General features: G+C 45.8%; 1 protein-coding gene across 1 annotated transcript in view; it reads left to right on the plus strand.

Moving 5' to 3' along the window:
- The window catches only part of Xpnpep2 (X-prolyl aminopeptidase 2), a 35,938-nt gene extending 24,289 nt beyond the window's left edge, over window positions 1-11,649 (plus strand). Inside the window, exons 14-21 of the mRNA XM_055612148.1 lie at window positions 2,583-2,654; window positions 4,189-4,249; window positions 5,489-5,558; window positions 6,119-6,223; window positions 6,585-6,644; window positions 7,304-7,380; window positions 9,622-9,711; window positions 10,293-11,649. Coding sequence (XP_055468123.1) covers window positions 2,583-2,654; window positions 4,189-4,249; window positions 5,489-5,558; window positions 6,119-6,223; window positions 6,585-6,644; window positions 7,304-7,380; window positions 9,622-9,711; window positions 10,293-10,487 — 730 coding nt within the window. The 3' untranslated portion in view covers window positions 10,488-11,649. The remainder of the gene's footprint in view (window positions 1-2,582; window positions 2,655-4,188; window positions 4,250-5,488; window positions 5,559-6,118; window positions 6,224-6,584; window positions 6,645-7,303; window positions 7,381-9,621; window positions 9,712-10,292) is intronic.
- Window positions 11,650-14,041: the final 2,392 nt, after the last annotated feature.

Below are 14,041 nucleotides of genomic sequence, written 5' to 3' on the forward strand. Positions count from 1 at the left end.
CTGTATTTCTTTATGGATGGCTATGATCTGTTTGACTTTATCTTCCTATATATGAATTTTATTTGTTTCCTCTATTATGATCCTCATGAGCATAGATTTAATATCATTTTCTTGAATTTCACTTATGTTAGGGTATCCCGGGCTACTTGCCCCTGGATAACTGGGTTCTGGAGATGCCATATTGTCTTGGCCCTTGTTGATTGTATCTTTATGCTGGCTTCTACCCATCTGGCTGTCTTAGGTGTTATGTTGGCTGTTAGTTTCTGGTGCCTACTGGAGTCCTTGTGAAGAGAGAGTGGGGGAGGAAATCCCCTTGGCAGAAAGATGGTTGTTCCTGAAGAAGGCCTCCTCAGTTTTTTGGGTATGGTCACTGAATGGCTGGTGCTTCTCAAGGGAATTGTCACAGCTCTCCTCAGGTGTATGGTCCTGTGGGATAACTGAGCTTGTTGGGAGCCCAGGGGCTTTCTTCTCACCAGGAAAAGTCCCAGAGACAGCTACCCTGCCACTGGGTTTCTTTCTCTGAATTTATTGAGCTGCTGCTCCTGCTCATACACTGTGTTTGCTGGGCACAGCCCTCTTAAAGGACCAGGGCACCCTGAGGTTTGGTCGGTTTAGCTAGGGAGACAGGTTGAGCTTTGGAGTAACATCTGGGTATAGTCCCATGGATCCCAGGTGTCTGTAGGTCTGAGGTTGGAGCTCTGTGCCCCAGCACCCAAGAAGTAAACAATGGGAGGTAAGCAAAGCACACAGGCATGTGGCTGGAGGCTAGAGCCCCAAGCCTGCAGGAATACAGGAATTTTTCTAGGAATTATCTGGATGCCCTGAGGTCAAACCTGATGTTTCCCTCATCGTTTGGTTTCCTCCAGATGAGGATATCCAGTCTATGGTGTTTGACTGTCCACAATTTAGTCTAGGATGGTGAGTAGAGCGTGTAAGTGTGTGGCTCTGGGCTGGCGACTCAGTGCCTACAGGAACCCGGGAACTATTCAGGGGAGTAGGGGAGTTGGCTGGTGACCCCTGAGGTCAGACCCGATTGCTTCCTTCACTGTGGGATTTCCTTTCAACTGGGAAACACAGTTTCTGGTGGTGTGGGGCCCGCAGTTCAGTCTGAGCCAGTGATCAGATCATGCAGGTATGTTGCCCTGGGCTAGTGACAGAGTGTCAGGGAACATCGTGACAGGTGACAGGGAGCCCAGGAACTCTTCTGGAGTTTAGCTGGGTGACATGAGATCAGACCTGATTGCTGCCCACATCTTGGGGTTTCCTCTCACCTGGGAAACACAGTCGCTGGTGTTTTGGAGGCCACACTTTGGTCTATTGGTCACTGTGCACTCACTGCTGCCCTGCTTATCAGACAGAGTGTCCTCTCTGTGCCACCATCTTGCCACCTCCTGTTTGTTTTTCAAGGCAGGGTTTCTCTGTGTAGCCTTGGCCATCCTGGATTCACTTTGTAGACAAGGCTGGCCTTAAAGTCACAGATATTTGCTTGCCTCTGCTTCCCTGAGTGCTGGGATTAAAGGTCTGTCTTTAATCAACCATGCCTGGATTGTCATTTTATTTTATTTTATTTTATTTTATTTTATCTTATCTTATCTTATCTTATTTTATTTTATTTTTGAGACAAGGTCTCCTATATATAGCCTGGGCTATCCTCAAACTCATTATGCAGTCAAGATTGGTTCTAACCCTGAGCTTCATAACTCTGCCTCTGAAGTACTGGAATTAGAGTTGTGTACCACCATACCTAATTTGAGACAGGGCTTTGCTTTGTAGCTCAGGCTGGCCAGGAATATGTGATCTTCCTGTGTGACCATGGTGATTTCAGACATGAATACCACAGGAAAAAAAAAAAAAACACAGAGAAAGGCTGTTTACTCAGCCTCCATCAACCATAGTGAGTCCAAAATAAAAGTTAGTTAGTTACTTAGTCCCACAGAAAACAAACCATGGTAGAGGCAAGCTGACTAAATGTGTCAGGACATAACAGAATAAGAGTCAGATGCCCTCCAGAAAAAGACCTGGCATGTCCAAGAACTCCCTTCCCTGATGCCTCCCAAGCCTTGCCCACTGAAGCTAGAAAGTGGCAGAAGTGATATACCTCAGTCCTCTAAAATAGTGTTCTCCAGTCCTAAAGCCTCCTCTCTTCCTGTGCCCTAGTGCATTGGGACCCTCTTGGATGCATCAAGAACTTAGAGAGAAAGAAAGCCTAAGCCCAGTGCCTCTCTGCTGTGCTGTTGACCTCTTGCAAGCTTCTTACCTCTGGGCTTTTTCTTATGCAAGTAGAGATAGCTGAACCAAGCAGCCTCTGAAACTATTAGTTTCTCTTCCTGGGACTAAAGTCTTGCTTGCTTAGTTGTATTCAGGATAAACAGAAGTGTTCTGAGGACAGCAACTGTAGTTAGAGCCAAGTGCTTTCCCAGTATTTTTTTTTGGGGGGGGGATAGTTATTTTCCTGGAGCAGAAATCCTGGAAAGTTAGCCCGTAAGTAGTGGGGGGGGGGAGTTCTGTTTCTCCTCAGCCCCTATCCTTATGTCCACCCTGTTTACCCCGTTTACCCTCTCAGTGTTCATTCTCATTCCCAGCCCAACCAAAGAGCTGCACCGCAAGCTGTCCACAGATGAGATGTACCTGGTGGATTCTGGGGGGCAATACTGGTATGTACATTTTATCATGCCTTGGCCTACTTCTCAGCTCAGACATCTGGAGCTTTCAGAGGCCAGCTGAAGTTGGTTTTCTTAGGTCATAAGTCTTCATTTGATTAAAGCAAGGGGCTGCATTGAAAAAGCCCTGAGCAGCTTTCTCATGTTCCAATTGTGGGTATTTGCACAGTAGAAAATACACAGAAATTAGAATAACAGGGGCACTCATGCAGGACCTGTATGAGAATTAGGAAAAACCTCTATTTGCTTAAGTAATTTTTTAAGTCTGTATATTATTTACACAGATTTGCCTGGCTGCACAAACATAAACACCCATATTCTCACCTACTCATGCAAGCCCTAGACATAGCCTACATCTGAGTCATCAAACCCAACTCATTCTCCATGACAAGATAAGTGACCATGTGATATTGGAGAGGGAGGAAGATGAAAGAAATCGCCCTTTAGATGGGATTCTCTTGTTACAATGTCAACCTAAACAGTCTGATGTGACAATCATGCCTAATAAGCTAACTGTATTCTTTTGAAATATATGACCAGTCCTTCACAATTTCATCAGGTTTCCCAACTTTTGTCCTCTTGGAGAGCCAGCTTGCCATGTGCTCAATGTAGCAACCTGTACTTATCACTAGTTTGATGCTGTGTGAACTTGAGATGGCTGTAAAAAGGAAGTAAATCTGTGGGGACATGTTGGGTTTGGGGCATGCTCAGAAGAAGGTGAGGTAGGGAAATAATCACCTCACTTCCTCTTCTCTCCTGAGGAAGAAGTTCTCCATGCCCCATGACCTACTTTCAAGAAGCCCCGGAGTCCTGGGACCCTTTGTTTATGCCTCCCACCCTGGGATGGTTATGCTTAGTGCCTGCCTGGGGGAGCCACAATAGCCAGTGATAGTGAGTTGGACCTGCTGCTTATGGCTTCACATTCATGGAATTCCAAGCCATGGTCAAAACAAAGAGCATTTTATGACAAGTCAGCATTTTCTCCAGCCTGGTTTTACCAAATTTGGGGGAGGGAGATGGCTAAAGGCTTCAGTGGTCCCATCTTTAATAAGGAGGCCTGCTCTGTTGTCCTCTGTGGTGAGCTGCCGAAGTATCCTATAGACGGTAAATGGCTGTGATTATGGGAATGTTAAAATAACATCACCTTTATGAACTTCAGTCTCCCCATCTGTAATTTATAAAGAGAAAGAGAGAGAGAGAGAGAGGTAATGCCCTGAATATAGCGACTTTTACCTGAAGAACTCAACTAAGTCTCTTTGGTGCATGGATGCTGAGGTATGATTCTGATGGTGGTACCTATCCTCCCTCTCCACCTCTCATCCATACATATTTCTTTCTTTCTGACATGCATGCGCCACCATGCCTGGTTCTCTAGCTTCATTTTTACTTGCCCCCATGTCCTAGTCTAGCCCAGTCACTCAAACCCCGGAATAAATAAACAATAGGAAATACACAAGAAGCACATGGTCCTGGACCCTCCTCCCAAGTACTCAGCAGAGTTGGATGTATTGATTCACTTCCTCCACAGGGATGGGACCACAGATATCACCAGAACAGTACATTGGGGCACCCCTACTGCCTTCCAAAAAGTAAGTACTGGAACACAGTTTTTCCCTTAAGTTTCCCCAAACCCCAAGTCATCAAAAGCCCTTTGAAACTGAAAGAGTAAAACTAAGGCCCAGAGATGTTATGTAGTTTGCCCAAGGTCACACAACAAGTACCAGGAAAACCAGAGCAAAGTCACACTACCACCAAGACCCCAGGCCACATGTATCCTCTTGCCATGTCAAGTCCATAAATGTACAGACACTAGCTATCTGTATATCCAGCCTGTGCTCTTCAAAAGGGAGCGAAAGCTATCTCTAGTGGAGAAAATAGCACAGGGCATCTCAGAGAGCTGAAGGAGCTAGAACTGGTGGAATAGAACATGGAGCACTGGCTAGAGTAAATGGGCCAGGGAGCTGCTTACATGCAGCCATGCAGCCAGCAGGCTGGGAGCAGAGAGGAGGAATCCCTGTTGTGTGGGTCTTTTAGGAGCTCATAGTTTAGCATGTTGATGAATCTGCTTCCTCAGAGCTCCAGATGGCAAGCCAGTGGAGGAGTGGAGGGAGGGGGAGGAAGTGACCACATGGCCACTAGCAGTGACCAGAACAGGTCTCCATTGTCCACCACTTTCTCACAATAGGAAACCTGCCCTGCCACATGATCAGGCCCAACTTCAGGCCTTAAGAAAAACTAAAGGGAGTTGCTAAGGCATGGTAGACCACACTGGGGAGGTAAAGACAGAAAGATTGACTGTGAAAAGTAAACCTTGGCTACATATTAAATTGAAAGCATATCTGTGAGGAATATAGGAGTAACCAGGCTCACTTTACTTGAGCATTTGCTCATTGCCTTACACTCATTGTCAGTCTACTTCATCCTACTATTTTAGGAACCAGGTACCATTAGAATCCTATTAAGTATGAGGAAACCATGGTATAAAGAGATGAGAGAGCCTGTGAGTGGCCAAGCCAGGATCCTAGACTTGAGATGAAAAAGGCCTGCTTGCCACCCACTCAGTCACTACCCTCTACAAGCATTTTTCCAGCACATGACAATTATGCCTGTACATCAGCCTAAGAGAAGCACATGGAGTTGGCCCCAGCTTTGGGAACACCTTTCTTCCTTTGGTCATCTTCCAAAACCTGAAAGACTACACATGAGACTGTCTCCTAATCCCTGGTCCTGGGCCTCTATTCCTATCTGCTCCAAAATCAAACAGCTGGAAGTTCCCTGGCTCCTCCTCGTACCCTCTATATCATCTCTTCCTCCTCTCTCCTTACCAGGAGGCCTATACACGTGTACTAATGGGAAGCATCGATCTGTTCAGACTTGTATTTCCTGCTGCTACATCAGGTAGATTTCAGAAAACAGACTGTACCCACGCACCTCAGGCTCTCATTGTATGGGACTCCAATTGCTATCCTGGGAGGCTAGTGGGATATCCCATCCCTGTCATATAAATGAGAAAGTGTAGCCAAGAGAGAGGACTTGCTCAAGGTCCAACTTAGGGTTAGTGGGAGTACCAGGCCTTGAATAGAGGTCCCCTACCTTTTAATCCAGTGCTGTCACTCAGAGGCAGGGAAGGTCAGTGTGAGCTTCAGAAGTCATATACAATTCTTGGAGGAAGTCACTATCAAAGTGCTAAGGCCTATCTCATGAGGAAATATTTCAATAATTTCATCAGTTCAGGTAACAAGTCTAATGTATGAAGTGCTAGAGAGAGTGGGGGTTGGGATGAGTTGATCAGAGAGATACTTACTAGTTTCATCTATCAGCCCCTCTCCATCTCACCCCAGTGTCCTCTCAATAGCCCTTATCCTCGGGTACCACCCTAGACATTAAATAGGAAAGGCCATGAAGGACAGTTTAGGGTCCAGCCAAATGGACCAAGAGCAATCTCTTTTCCTTTTCAGGGAGAATGGTAGAAGCCTTTGCTCGAAGAGCCTTGTGGGAAGTTGGGCTCAATTATGGTCATGGGACAGGCCATGGCATTGGCAACTTCCTCTGTGTGCATGAGTGTAAGTATCTTCTCAGCTATCCTTATTTGATCCTCTCCTGTGAGAAAGAGCCTTCCAAAGGCATGCACAGAGATGCATGACCTAGCCAAGGTCACCAAATGGAGAATGATGCTCCAAGGGCTAAATGGAAAAAACTGGCAGTTGGGTGTTTCATAGAGAGAACCAAGGACTGATGACTAAGTGGCATATACCCAAATAAATAAAAGGCAAGTCCATCTGGTCTATGCCAGTTCCAGATATGATAAGTGCTTATATAGACACCTATGTACCCTTTTCCAGTTACCCATTCTCCTTCAGAACCTGCTCACTTCCAAGCTGGTGACACATAGAACTGAAACCATGCTTATATCTTCCTTCCCAGGGCCAGTGGGATTCCAGTATAACAACATTGCCATGGCCAAGGGCATGTTCACTTCAATTGGTATGGTTCTTGAGTCCCTTTACCCCACCACCCAATCCCAGAGTGGAACTATCTGGGGAGTGCAGTCATATGCAACCATCTTTAGAAAACATGCTGATCTTAGGCTTAGCCCAAGTTCTACCATTGCTTTCTTTCCCAAATGGTTATCACATCCTTACTCCAAGCTCCCTCTGCCCATACCTGCATTTTGCTGTTTTGTGTTAGACCATCTTATGTAGCTGTTCTTGAACTATATAAACCTTGTAGCTTTATATAGCTAAAGCTGCCCGTAAGTTCCTGATCTCCACTTCCACCTCTTCAGTACTGGGATTACAAACATGTGCCAGCACTCCTGGATTTCCATAACTCTTTTTTTTCCTTTGGGAAATTGTTTCCAGGTGTACACCCAGACTATGGAATTATCTATCCAATGCTAGGGTAACAGGAAAAGGACACACACAGAGATTGGCACCCCAAGTGGGCTCCAGTCTTACTTACTAGACTACAAGGAAGGGAAAGTGAGACCAAGTTATATCTAAGAGGATCTGAGCCAACTCCACAGGCTTCCCAAGCTGCTAGGCCCTGCATTTACTTGTGGATTGGTGTAGGCATCCTGGGGATGAATCTCTCTTACCCATTGTTTAATGTCATTATAATCTCTCTATATATATATATCTCAGAACCTGGATACTACCAGGATGGAGAATTTGGAATTCGTCTTGAAGATGTGGCCCTTGTGGTGGAAGCAAAGACTAAGGTAATATGCCATGGTCTAGACACATATAGAAAGCACGGCTCTGACTTTGGGATGAATGGGAGTAAAAAAGGCCAAAGGAGAAGGACATTTGATGTAGAAGCATGAATTTACTTGAAGTCTTACTTGGGTCCTCATGAATTCTATAAATCCATTTCTCAAGCTGCACTCTAGAATCATCCAGAAAGCTGTTTGTTTCTTCTTTTTCTTTTAAAATATCAGCACCAGTCTCTACTCCAGAACAAGTGAATCACTGTCCCTGCCCTAAATCACTAGTTCTCAGTGCACATAATATTTCCCAGGGGAACTTGTTAGAAATAAAGAGTTGATATTAGAGCAACCAACAAAATGAAATATCTGGATATAAACTTTAAAAGGCTTACACAGAGAAACTCTGCTAGGAGACATAAAAAAGATGTAAGTAAACGGTGCTCTCTGGGAAGAAATGTTGATACTGTGAGCATGCCATTGTCCCTAAATTAATCTATACATTCAAGACAACCTCAATTTCGATGTTAAGTAGATAATTTTGTGATTTCACCAATGACAGTAAAGTTTATTTGTGAAAATAAACATGCAAAATATCTAGGTAGGTAGGGGGAGAAATGAAAGCTTGAGGAGCAATTAAGGAAAACTAGCTCTATCCAATCCTCCTATAAACTATCCCAACAAAAAAAACCAAGGTGGCAGTGGAGATGAAATAGGCAGCTGGAATAATGAAACAGAACAGCCAGTCCACAAATAACCCTCTAATTCACATAAGCATTGGGGGGAGGGTTAGCTAGTATTTCACTGAAAGAGGGAAGGAAATCACTCCACAAATGGGCAAGAGAATGAATGATTAATCATTGTGGGGAGTAAACAAAATGACATTGCTATGATAACAAATAATTCCAAGATGGACCAAAGAGGGTTTATTATCACAAAGAGAGTTTAATATCATATTTGTTGTCACATATTTATTGCATCAAATCAGGGCTATCATGTACCTTGATCATATCCACATACCCCTTACCCGCTATTAGCTCACTATTCCTGCTGCCAGATGAACCGATGTTTCATTGTAAACAATAGAACCACAAAGGCCTATAAGAAAACCTATTGAATTCATTTATAATCCCAAGTGGAAAAGCACCTTTCTATAAAACACCCAGAAGTGATGAGGGAAAGGTTCATACCTAAATTAAACAGAAAATATCTGTATGAAAATCATGACATAATGAAAAGCAAACGCTCTATTTCAAATTACAGATAAATATCTTTAATTTTACTGTGAACTCCTACAAGATCAAAATGTGGGGGGAGGAGTGGGCAAACAACAGGAAGAGACAGTTCATTAAAATGAACAAGAATTCAGTGCATGTGAAAAGATGCTCAACTGCATCCTTAAATGTGTATAAATCAAACAGCAATAGAAGAGTGTATCATTCCCCTGGGTTTAATACTATGTAAAAATATTAAGGGACGTATAGAGAAGTGCGTGTGGTAGGATCCATTTCGTCTGACTTTTTTCTTTATTAATTACACTTTATTCACTTTGTTTCCCCCCCATAAGCCCCTCCCTCCTCCCCTCCTGATCCCACCCTCCCTCCCTCTTCTTCACGCATGCCCCTCCCCAAGTCCACTGATGGGGGGAGTCCTCCTCTCCTTCCTTCTGATCTTAGTCTATCAGATCACAACAAGAGTGGCTACATTGTCCTCTACCATGGCCTGGTAAGGCTGCTCCCCCCTCAGGGGGAGGTGATCAAAGAGCAGACCAATCAGACTATGTCAGAGGAAGTCCCTCTTCCCATTACTATGTAACCTACTTGGACACTGAACTGCCATGGGCTACATCTGTGCAGGGGTTCTAGGTTATCTCCACGAATAGTCCTTGGTTGGAGTATGAGTCTCTGGGAAGACCCCTGTGTTCAAATTTTCTGGTTCTGTCTGCGCTGTATGTGTGTGTGTGTGTGTGTGTGTGTGTGTGTGTGTGTGTGTGTGTGTGTCACTGTAGCAGGCTATGTGGCTCTGCTATCCCAGGGCCCAGGGTTGGAAGTGCATGATGAGTCATGTACATCTGGAAGAAGGTAGATAAGAAGACTGGCGAATAGAAGAGACTCTGGAAAGCTCAAGTCTAACTGCAGTTTCCAGCGCTGGCAAGGATCAGTTCCTCACACTCCTGATTCCTTCCCTTGCTGCTTTCAGCCAGTTTCTCAACCTCCCTTGCTTTCTTGCTTTCTAACCTTCCTTATGGAATTTCAGTACCCAGGGACCTACCTGACTTTTGAAGTGGTGTCCTTTGTGCCATATGACCGAAACCTCATCGATGTCAGCCTGCTCTCTCCAGAGCAGGTAAGTGTCCTTAGGAATACCTACCATTCAGCCTATGAATAGCCAATTTCCAGCCTCCCTAGGCATTTCTTGCCCCTCTTCCTCCTACTCCAAGGACTTCTGCCCTTACTAGGAAGATCCACACTGTGGCACTGTAGCTAATCATTGGGTGCATATCCTCCCAGCCTGTCAGAGATCCCACAGCTTCTAGGACTTTCTAGTCAGACCAGCATGCCCCTAACTCACTGAGTGAATCCCTAGGGAATATGAAACTGGCCTTCTGGGCTCTGCTGCCAAAAGGCATAGAATGATGCAGTTCATTCCCCACTTTGAGCCTCAGTCTCCTCTTTTGTAAAATGGGGTTAACTACTCTGCTTGCTTTTTATTTCTGTGCCAGACAGCAACCTCCTCTCCATGAGCATCACTATAATATTAAGCAACCACCAAGGAGCACAGTCTCCAGCAAGCCCCAGAAAACAACAGAGGTCTGGAAGTGGCTGGGTCCCTAGTCCACGGTGAAGCTAGAGTACCATAGAAGGGGACTAGATGGTACCAAGACCTCATCTTTTGGCATCTTCCCTCATATCCACTTTCCTTTGCAGCTCCAGTACCTGAATCACTACTACCAGATCATTCGTGAGAAGGTTGGCCCAGAACTTCAGCGTCGTCAGCTGCTGGAGGAGTTTGCGTGGCTGGAGAAGCACACAGAGCCCCTGTCAGCCAGGGCCCCTCATACCACCTCCTTGACCTCTATGTGGGTAGCCTTCACTCTTGCCATCCTCAGCTGGAGTAGCTAGAGGCTTCGGATTCTCCTGCTGATTGTTCACTTAGCTTTAGGATTCATTTGCTACTGCTCAGCTACTCTCCATCTGTGCCATATATGTACCAAGAGCCCCTGCTGACCCATCGCCTTGAAGTCACTATCCTAAGCTTCCTCCAGAGTCAGAGCCAGGCAGCATACTCTACCTTCTTCCAGATGTCCATAACTCATCATGCACTTCCAACTATGGGCCGGCCCTAGGATAGTGGAGCCACATAGCCTGCCTGCTACAGTGAGTCCCTCTTTCCCAAAATAAAGGACCCTATGGGGGTATTACTCCATGGGCCCAGAGGAGCCCATCCTATCTCCACCCACTAGAAAGGGCCAGGGCTGTTAGCATCCACACTCACTCCAGACTTTTTAAGGCTATCACTGGTCACCCTTACTTACCCCCAGGGCCTTCCTTGACCTCCTGGCCATAGACTATGGAGCTGAAGGAATATGACTGACTCATACCTGTGTGCTGTATCTGGAGAAGGAGGCAACTGGGTGTTCTGGTTGCTGACTACTACTCTAGTGTTAGGAAGAACAGAGAAGTGGAAGTCAATTGTGGCCTGGAACTGGAGACATCAGTAGGCAACACGTATCAGTCCCCTCCCCACATGTAAACCCACAGCTCCTAAACCACCAATGTGCTCCTTGACAAGTGATCACATAGGGAGCTAAGGTGTAGGACTTTCACCATGAAGTAAAAGAGGGAATGGTGAAGTTTTCTGGAATGTGGGCAGCCACCCTCTCCCAGACTCCTCTGACACTCAGGTAGCATCTTAATCTTCTAAGGTGGAGCCACCATGACAATGTCTCTCATATCTTTGAAAAACTCTGAAATTTATGTGGGCAGACTCTGATTTCCTGGAAATTTTTAGATAGGAAAACTGACTTTCAGACAGGAGGTGTGGCCTGCCTGGGGAGACTCAGCACTTGGTGAGGAGATGGGGCTAGGAGATGGTGGAGGCAGATGGGTTGGTGCTCTAGTTCCTTTGCCCACCAGCATTGTGCCAAGTCTCTTAGCCTATATCTTAGCCACCGCCTCATTTACTGAACCCACTGCCATCAGCATTTCCTTCGGTCTGGCCCTAACGAGCTGTTAGCCACCTGGGCTCACATCCTGCTAGATGCTTAAAACAACTTTGCAAAGATGCCTGCCTCTGGTTTTGCATTGTGTCTGCTGTTGCTGTGTTGGAGGAGGCTACTCGTACCTGTGGCTTTTGTGGTGTGGGAGGAAGAAAAGAATCTGAGGTGGGGGCAGGGATGTGAGGCTCCCAGAATCGCAGTAGGTAAACACGTGGGCTTGAGAATGTGCTCGTGAGCATGCGTGTTAGTGTGTGTGCATGCTTGTGCTCATGTGCATGTGCTCCATGCCTGGCCAGCTACCTCCAGCCTGTATGAAGGTTGTTGCAAAATTACAAAGGAGATAGACATGGGTTCGTCAATCTTAGAAACTTGTGAAGTGTGGCCCAGAAAAGTTGGAGCCAGCTCTTTTGTCTCAAGGGAGCACATTGAAGGTGAGAACCAAGGTTCTAGGGGCCCAGTGTTGGACAAAAGCAACAGGCTGAGAGTTTGCCTGAGCTGGGTCAGTGCAGCCTAATTTTCCAAGTGTGAAAATTATGTATAGAAACTGGGGAGTTGTCTCAGTGGTTAGAATACTTGCTACACAAGTGTGAGGACCAGAGCTCCTATTTCCAGAAACTCATATAAATACTGAGTGGAAACAGGGCATTCCTGGAGCAAGCTGGCTAACAAGACTAGCCATATTGGCGTGCTTTTGGTTTGACTGAGAAATCCTACCTTGATATGTAATATGGAGGGTCCATAAAGGATGATTTCCAATATCAGCATTTGCCTTCAACATGAGCGTCCATACATACATTCACACACACACACACACACACACACACACACACACACACACACACTACACCCACATGAAAGAAAATCATCTATCACCACACAAATTTGCTTGCAAGGCCTCAGATCTGCCCTGACCTCACCAGGAAGCCTGTCACGGGTCAGACTGTTTGAGGCATCACTTGTCTGAGAGCTGCTCCTCCTAGAAACTCAAGTCACCCTCATTACCATCACTGTGTTCTCTTCCATTGTTTGGGAAGCTTCCTGTGCACTCACTTTCTTTATCCTTCAGAACCGTCAGAAGTCATGGGTACCGTTCTCGTTTTCGAAGTGGGGGAAGCCAGCGAGGCCTTTAGAGATTGGAGAGAAACAAACTCGCCCAAGGTGGCTTTTATAACAGGTTGGTGAATGAAACAGAATTCAAACCAATCAGATGGCTCAAAGACCTGCTCTCTGCTTCTCAAACGAGAAAACAGGCTCCGCTGGGCTCAGACAGCTGAGGAGAAGCAAATCCCTATACCTGCTTTCTAGGGCCTGCCTGCCCAAGCTTGCCCTGTGTGTTCTGACATGTGGTCCCAACTTTCTCCCAGTCACAGGCACTAACCAAGCCTCATTTGCAAGTCATTCAAGGAAAAACCCTAGAACCCCACCTGATTTCTTCCTTGTGATTTAGCTCCTCTGTACCCCCATCTATGGCCTGAAGATTAAGTCCTGTCTCAGTTAAACAGCTGTAGAAGGGACTCTAGACAGCCCAGCTCCTCCGTTCTTTGGGATCTGGAGGGCTGGCCCCACTTGTTCCTCTCTAAGAGCTTCACTGTACATTAGTCAGGGAGGCACTGAAGTGTGTATACAGTTAAGACTGGCACCTGAAGGAGTTCCTGTGATGTCATTAAGAATTGAAGATAGATAACTCCCCCCTTGGGCTAAAAAAAGTCCTGTGTTTTCACACCAGAGGGTAGAGTTAGCACATTTCTCTTGACTATTGAGGCTGTGGAGCAGCCCATCCATGTGGAAAGACCCCTACTTGTTCCCAGGAGTTAGGTTTCTAGGCTTCTAGCCTCAGTTGTAGCAGCTGTGTGGCCTTGGGCAAGCCACATCACTTTTCTAGTCTTTGATTATCAATTCTGTAAATTACCAACTCAGGCTTCCTGATGAGCTTGTAGAGAACTGGACCGTAAGACCCGGATGTGGTATTATTCTGTAAATCAGGAAGCTACACAGACAAAAGATAAAAATGCTGTTTTTCACCTAGCACAAGCTACCTTCAGAGGTAGATGGGAAAACAATTTATTTTGGGTCAAAATTACCTTTTTCCCTCTCCCTCTTTCTCTTCTACCTCCTCTTTCTTTCCCACTCTCTTCCTCTTCCTCTCCATCCTCCACCCCTCTTTTTCTCCTTCCTCTCTCTCTCTGAAAAGGCTTTTGGGGCTAGCTTCTAATTTGGCTTTTTATAACTATGCTCCCTAGAGCCCAAGTTTCCTTAAAAATGCTGCAGGGCTTGTCACAGAAAGCAGAGCTCCAGGAGCCAGCAACCATTCTGGGCTTTCCATACAACTGTGTTTGAAGTAGTTGAAGGGTCAGCTTTGTGGGTGGGGGACCTGGACATTTCTTCAGGGACATGTGCTCAGAGGGGCCTCAAGCTGGGTTTTATGGTCTTTTCCCAGCTGCCTGTCTTGCAATTCTT

The sequence above is a fragment of the Psammomys obesus genome, unplaced genomic scaffold, assembly GCF_907164565.1.
Source record: "Psammomys obesus unplaced genomic scaffold, mPsaObe1.curated_primary_1811, whole genome shotgun sequence".
NCBI lineage: Eukaryota > Metazoa > Chordata > Mammalia > Rodentia > Muridae > Psammomys > Psammomys obesus.